An 8,066-nucleotide genomic window follows, 5' to 3' on the forward strand; every position below is an offset into this window, starting at 1 on the left:
AGCTGTTCAAAGATATGGATTTCGACCTAAACAAAAAGAGAAATAAATCACCCATAATTCTTAAATATATTATTCACTCTTGAATTCCTAGTTAATTTGAATGCATTTCTATATATTTTTAACTCATTGACAAATTGCCAAGTAGTGCCTTGACCACAGCGTGGCACTTTCACATCAGACATTCTCATTTTCCACCCTTTGCTCCTTAATCAGTCTGTTGCAGTAACCATATGTTAGTCTTCTAGCCACCTAGTTTTAGCAGTGGTGTGGGGAGACACGTGAACGTGTTTCCGCTGAAGCCCTAGGAGTATGCAGTGCTGGATAAACCACACTGCAAAAACAATATAAAAATAGTAAACATTTCTTCAATCAAGTGTATTTACCCTTAGTTTGAGCAGCTAAATAAGATGATTTGCCAATAGAATTTGCCATATCCTTACTTTTAAAATAAGAGAATTAGATATGTGCTTGAAATAAGAACACAATTGTTTTTTTCCATTGAAGATAAGTGAGAGTTATGTGTCTCACTTATCTCCTAAATTCAAGGAAAAAATGCACTTATTTTAAGTGCAAAATTGTAAAGAATAGTAACACATTAAAATGTAACCATATCTCTTGAGCAATTGGAGCTGAAGAATATAAGAGATAACAGTGCAAAGGTATGAACAATGCAATTAGTGACCACTGCTGCTGCAGAAAAGTCTGGGTGGAAATGTGGAGGGAGCTCAGGGATTGATGTGTCTTAAAAAGTAGTGATTTTCTTATTCTGAATTGATTCGCTTATTAAATCCAAAAGATCGATTCTTATGAACAAAGTATGATTTTTTAAATCGTATTTATGAGGATGGTTTGGTATTTACAGATGCCATTAATTAATTTCAATTTAGTTTATTTATATAGCGCCAACATGTCATCTCAAGGCACTTTACAGTTCACCAGATTAACTACCTGTACTTTTTTTTTATTTGCTGTTAAATGTTAATATAATACTAGTAGTAATATATCACATAACTAGAGAGTAAGTGATTTCATTTTTTTTCGTATCAGCAATCTAATTAAATAATAAGGTATAAAAGGTTTATGCTGGATGTGGCAAAATGATGTCATTTTGGGCTTTCATGCCTCTCCTCGCAGCATCCGTGCAGACAGAATGCACCTAGGAGAATCTGTAACTAAGCGGACAGATCTATGCGGACAAAGATGACGAGTGAGCAACAACTCCTGCTGGTGAGGGTTTGCAAGTTTAAACACACAGAAATCCTGTGATTTAGCCCATAAATATCACTACTATCAAAAGCTTGTGTATCCTTACTTGTGTATTCCTGAGGGGACATCTGAGCTCTCATGATATCACTGAAGTGTTTCACCCAGTCCTGTTGGTCACTCTCTGTCTCACAAGTAAACAGGAAGCAGCGGTCAGGTGTTTCGATTGTGATGCCATATTGCCAAGCGCCGTTGCAGTGGGTCCCAGCTGGCAAGCCAGCAGAGACACTGTAACCATTGTCCCTGTTCCCCAGGAAGACTTCCCCTTTAGCAAAGGCATCCTTCAAGGCAAAATGAAAGAAAGGGGAAACATTCTTTATCATGCCATATAACCCAACCTACATTTTTGATACGAAATTAATCTACATTTACCTGCTTTATTTATAATTCTGCTCTATTTTTTATATCTGTACATGATTATTTCCACAATGAGGGAGAATACGCAATACATGACAGAAATATGCCTTCATTATGGTTAAAACAAAAATTTGAAAGATAATGCCAACTAAACAGTAGTTTGAACGTGTAATCATGTGGCAAACCAGTATGCAGGTTGTTCAGGTAAATGCAACATCTCAATGAGGTACATGTTATTTTCTTAATAAATTCAATATAGTTGCTGGCATCTATGCTTAGAAACTGGCTAAGCATAGATGGATACTATTAAAAAATCAATTAAATTAAAAAACAGAATTTTCTCCGTTTCATTTTACGGTTATGCTCTACTTTTTGCCGTTCTGTCTCTGATTGGTTAGGATTGACGGTATAAGCAAGTATAAATGGGTCAATATATTTATATGCCTAAAGAAGATATATAACTAATCTATTTCAAATCACCATAGGGTGTAAAAAATGCAATTCAACTGTTATTTTTTGATTAAGGTGAAGTCCAATCATCTCAACAGGTACTACAATTTTTTACATCCTAGCTGTGCTTTCCAACTTTTTTTTATACAAAAATGATATCAACCAGTGAAAATGGCTTCATCAATAAATGTAAGTTTCTAAATCAAGTATATGCTTGAGGAATTTATGAAAAGAAAAATGCTACCTTATATGTAATCTCTTGGTAAGCCTTTAGTCAAAGAGTAGAGTATAATTCTGTTAACTAAGTAGTTAGATCACATCTTCTTAAACAGCTACCTAAAAGTATTGCAGTAACACAAAATTTACCAAGACTTCCTCTACCTACCTTAAATTTTCTTGTCCAACACTCAGGGGTTAAGATGAACTTCCCAGTCTCAACGCATCTATAATTATTGCACTGCTGTACTAATCTGTTATATCATTAACAATGCCTCCTTGGAAAATCTGACGTTAGCCTCAACTTCAGCAAGTTACTTTACCTTGAGCCCTTTTTTAAACATATGTAGCTCTAATCCAGCTGACATGTTCATAAAAAAAATTAAAATTTGACAAAAGACCAAAAGGTAAACCATTGAATTTCACTTTGTTTCTTAGAAAACCTTTAAATGTTTAAAGCTGGCAATGTATGTAGCACATGTAACACTCTTAACAAGACATGATTTTAAAGAGACATTTTGTACGTTTTTACTAAAAATATCCTAAAAATTGCTTTTTTATTTGGCCATTTTATGACTAAAACATTGTTTGATGAGCAAAATGACGGTAGTTAAGCACCGATGCATCTATCTTTCCTGAATTTACAAGAACAAGCATGTGTGCTGCTGTTCTGTGTTTTGGCCACAGGTGGCGGTACAATTAGAAAATTCAGTAATGCCTCCTTTTTTTTTTTTTTTTTTTTAAGCGCTAATGCCTCTTTACACGATCATATTAATGAAAAGTTTTATTATCTTTTAAAGTTTAATTATGTGACTTTTTTTCCACTAAAAATGTTCAACAATAGTTTTCTCTTTGGCGACAGTGAAAACACTTCACTTGGCCATATTTTACTGGTAAATCTTTTTAATGGAAACTTTGGCAAACACTGTATAAGTGAGTTACTTGAAAAATGTGCTTGCAATTAAAATAAAACCCTTCTGTTAGAACTTAGTTTACAAAAAAAAATCCCACAATGAAGCTCCACCTTTAGTTTAAGCACCATTTTCCTTTAGAGACATTTTTTTAACAGTAGATTTCTATCCTTTGTTGGTTGATTTAGCCCAGTGCCTACAACCAAATGCATGGGGAGAAAAACTACCACAGTTAACTATGAGTGCTGACAACAGGTTAAAGTGGTGGAAAAACCACCTTCCTATCCTGTTTTACCGGCTTTGGTCTACCACATACCAGTGTGACGTCACCACTGATCAGTAAAGATATATAATTAGTGACTACTGAAGGCAGAAAGGCTTAAAATATTATTTAATTTGTTGTTTTTATTATTATTCAATAGTTCCTAAAGATATTTTCTGTAAGTAGTTCCTGCAAAGTTAAAGCTTTAGAACCTACAACCTAAACAAAGAGCAGAAATCAGTCATGACATTTTGATCGGTGTATGTCATCATTCACTTTTCATGCTTGTATATCAACCTGTGTGAGCACAAAGATTGGCATACCAATGGATCTTTAAAGTACATCAGGCGTCTCTGATCCAGTGTGAACCAACGTTTCTTGAAGCCTTCTGTTTGCTATGTAGACGAACAGGGAAACAAATCCACAAATAGAATAAGTGACAGAAAAAACCTCCACCTAGTGCTTGAATCAGTAGTGCTGCTTGTTTGTTTTAAACTAAAGTGCGCTCTGCTCTGATTTGTTTGAAGAATGTGCAATAAGAATAAAATAATAATAATAATGTTTCAGAAATCTTTGTGTACACATTTTGTGGATACAGAGAAATTCAGGAAAAGCTTAACATTTGAGTTCTGTTAGAGCAAAATTCTTTATACCAAATATTAAAAATACTAATTCCTGCCTAACTTCCAAAAAACAATAAGTTGCCTTCACATTCTGCTGGTAGGTAAATACAAACAAATCTCTAATTTGTAAATACAAATCTAACTAAATCAACTCAGAGCAGCAGGTTTGTGAATTCATGTTTCATTACAGAGGTTACATTAGCAGTTTGTCTCTCAGAGATGGTAAAACAGGTTGGGCCACATAGCATTAAGTGCTTCAAATGTTTCCTTTCAAGATGCCCGAGTCTGTACTCTCTGTGTGACACTAGTTCTAGATATATAACATTACAGCACTGCTGCATTTGTGCATCATTACACAAGTCTTTACAAGTGCTTCTTTGTGCATCTGCACTGTGTTTGTCTGCCTTCTATGTTTTTAGATGAGATATCAAATGAAGTCGACAAGAAGTTCTCAGAAGGAAGCCTTTCATTTCCTTAGATTGAGTGACAGATGCAGAGACAGCGGACAGTTTGGCAGTGGATAATCTCAGCTGCATGCCAGTCTGTCAGACAGAGGTTAAAAATCAGTAATACTTACAGATAAGCTAGCTATCCATTTAGCTCTGTTTGTTTCAAATAAAGACAGAAAAGCAAAAGCTGGAGTAAAAGGAAGCAACTGAAGTGTGTTTATCCAGTTAGATACTTATCAAGAAGGCAGAAGGTGGACTGACATGACTGCTTTTTTGTACTTTCTTTGACCAATTGGACAAAATTTAATTGAAATGTCCAGTTTATTTACAGTAATTCGGAGGATCAAATAACTTAATAGACTTAATAGTTAATTTAGAGAATATATAAGAATTCAGAGAATTGTCTTTAAAAAAGAATGAAGGACAAATTTAGATACAAACCTTTTTCCTCTTTATCTAGTTCTTTTGGTTTTAAATTGTAAACAGGCTAAAGTTGAAATTTAAAAAAAGTAATGGGTGGAGTATTTACAGTAAAACAAAGTGGGAACTGTGCAGGTACAGACAGGAAATAATTTGCATTCTTACCCTTGGACCTGTTTTTTCCATATATCCTTCCTTGAGAAAGTTTCGAGTAAGTTTTGGTATGAGCTGAAAAAGTATCATGAAGGTACAGTTTTTCAGTTGCATAAACAAATGGTTGTCCAAAAAGATATATTTTCAGTATTATAAAAGAAAACATTTTGAAAAGGGACAAAGAGATAAATCCACTAGCTCCTTTCAGATAGGTTAAAGTGTTGGTGTTTGTCTACCTCAGCATCAGTTGCACCCGGAAAGGCCACTTTTAGGTAGTGAAGCTGAACTGCTCGAATTGAATTAAACCAGTCAACAATTTCCTAAAAAAAAAACAGAGAAGCCAAAACGGAAACAGTCAGTCACAAATCTTTATTGACAGACAATTTATCTAATTTGCTGTGGCTGCTACTTGACTTTTGATTAACGACAAACATCTCAAGCAATTTTTTTTATAGAATTGCTTTCTTTCTTATAGAATTTTTATAGAATTGCTTTCCTAGATAGGCTTGAGTTTAAGCAACTGTTAGTTGCCCTGGAAAGAGATTCACCCACCAGACCTGTACATCTCTACAACACATATTAGCAAATTTAGAACCCCTTGTATATCCCCATGGTGTGCGTGCACACAAACATGCCAATGCTGATTAATGTAATCATGTAATTGAAAAATAATATTAATAATATTAATTAATTCAGGCTTCAATGGCTTGAAATTTGAAACTATACTTCAATATAAAGTGTCCAAAAATTAATTACTCCCTCAAAAATAAAAAAGGATAGAGGAAAACCTAGTGTGGTATCTCTACAATGCCACAGTATATCATTGTATATAGTATATTATTGCTACCCAGTTCCTCTATGTTACTCCCTGAAGTGAAAAGCCAGCTAAGGAACTCTGCAGAGCTCCAGTAATATGACTCTAATGTGAATTTTGCAGAAAATGCCCCACTCCCACATGACACACAGCAACAAATAAATCTCATACAAACACGGAGCTGCACGATATACTTCACTGTGTTTATGGATGGTGGAGAAACATAGATGTGATGCTTGGATATCATATGATAATGGGTTCCAGTGGGAGGCAAAAGCCGATGCAAATAACTTGGTAAAGGTTCAGAGCCTCTCCAACAACAACATAAACGAGAAACTTTTAAAACCTTTATATCTTAATAAAAAAGATTGACATTTTAAATGACACTTTACATTGTTTAAGCGTGGCTCATGTTTACAGTCAATACTAAAAAGACCCACAAAGACAAAGTGTGTATTACTCTCACCTTGCCACTCTCATGATAGAGGAAGATATTCCGGGTACTGTAGTCTTTGAGGTAAGTGATCTGCAGTCCGTTGGGATTTCCTATTTTCTCTGGTTGGAACGTTGCATTAATAGAGTCCACCTTAATCACTGCTTTGGGCTCCTTAGCCTAAAAAAAGGAGGAGAAAATTAAATAAAACTTAAATGTAAGTTCATAGTTAGGTGAATGTTGGTTTAATTCATTTAATTTTGATGAATAATACATTCAGTTTGAAATAGTAAATGTCTTTATATAACTTTATAATATCTTTTGAAACTAGTTGAGGCAAGTTTCTTTTAAAGTAGACAGTGAAAGGAGAGGTTACGTCAAAGTGTACTTAGCTGGTTGCAAATGGAAGCTTGATGTAAGTACAATCTGCACACCGTATGATTATTTAAATCCCTGTTTACTGCCATGGTTTTCAAGCTGTTACCACTGTTGTCTGTTGAGTTACCTTTAGCGGGACTTTTAGGAATTTTGGCCTCAGTTATAGCCAATATAAATAGGAATGATTCAGTTGTGACAACAATAAGAAAAAAAAAAGTTTTTAAAGATTTGTACACCAGGTAAGCTGTTATAACTTCTGCTTAAAACATTTGAGACAGACCAAACCAGCCAATCACTTTGCATGTTTAGGCGTCCATTTAGCAGTGACGAAAACAAGAGCTAACAAGCTCAGAGCCGAATTAATATAAGCATGACAGCAGCTGCTACTATCACATTTTTTTTTTTGTTAAAATCTATGATATATTTGAAAGAGGAACAGCAAGGGTTTTACAGATGCATTAGGAGCAGTCCCAGATTAAAAATGTGTAGAACTAAACCCAACACATCAATTTGGGTTGACATGTAACTAATGGTTATTCTGGGTCCCATTTACCTCTAGGCTCAGAAACTGGGTATAAAAATGACTTGGAACTCAAGCTAAATGTATTTCATTTATTTGAAAACCACTGGTATATGCTAAATGACCATATTGCTACAATTATCAGAGAATATTCTCAGTCATTCAGGTCAGGGTCAAGCTTGAAAACTTTAGTTGAGGCAACTGGACATGAAGTTTTTCTATAAGACGTTTCACCTCTGATCAAAGAGTCTTCCTCAGTTCTAACTTTTGGTGGGGAGCACTGAGATTAATATACTGTAGGAAAACAAAAGGAGGCTCTGATCATTTCTACTAGATTGGCCGTGGAAGTCACCTGGGGGGTGTTAATGGCTGTTAGGGGTTTTGTGATGGGTCGTTCATCAGAGTAGTTTTGGTCACATGCCTCATGGAAGTGTGGGTCAGGTGAGAGGTGAATCTTCCAGGTATCGTTCCATCAGAACCCCCTAACAACCATTAAAACCCCCACCCCACCCCCCAAGTGAGCTCCATGGCCAATCCAATGGGAATGATGAGAGCCACCTTTTGTTTTCCCCTGATTCCTTATTACGCCTACAGTATAGTAATCTCAGTGCTCCCCACTACTAGTTAGAACAGAAGAAACCTCTTGGATAAGACGAGAAACTTCTTCTAGAAAACTTCATGTCTAGTTGCCTAAACTGAAGTTTTCAAGCCTTACTTATACTTCTATCAATACAAGTTAAAGAAGTATTTATGCTACTTTTATACTCTGAAGCTGTGTTAGAACAGGTACAATACAGGATTTACAACATCACTAAGT

The 8,066-nt window shown here is 35.2% G+C and overlaps 1 protein-coding gene across 1 annotated transcript in view; it reads right to left on the bottom strand.

Annotated features, from left to right (window-relative positions):
* LOC107084284 (arf-GAP with dual PH domain-containing protein 1-like) overlaps positions 1-8,066 on the bottom strand; it is a 19,055-nt gene that overhangs the window by 1,840 nt on the left and 9,149 nt on the right. The window contains exons 6-10 of the mRNA XM_015374066.1: positions 6,385-6,531; positions 5,341-5,424; positions 5,117-5,179; positions 3,783-3,854; positions 1,313-1,544 (exon numbers count right to left, since the gene is read on the bottom strand). Coding sequence (XP_015229552.1) covers positions 1,313-1,544; positions 3,783-3,854; positions 5,117-5,179; positions 5,341-5,424; positions 6,385-6,531 — 598 coding nt within the window. The remainder of the gene's footprint in view (positions 1-1,312; positions 1,545-3,782; positions 3,855-5,116; positions 5,180-5,340; positions 5,425-6,384; positions 6,532-8,066) is intronic.

The sequence above is a fragment of the Cyprinodon variegatus genome, unplaced genomic scaffold, assembly GCF_000732505.1.
Source record: "Cyprinodon variegatus isolate N-32 unplaced genomic scaffold, C_variegatus-1.0 Scaffold96, whole genome shotgun sequence".
Classification (NCBI taxonomy): domain Eukaryota; kingdom Metazoa; phylum Chordata; class Actinopteri; order Cyprinodontiformes; family Cyprinodontidae; genus Cyprinodon; species Cyprinodon variegatus.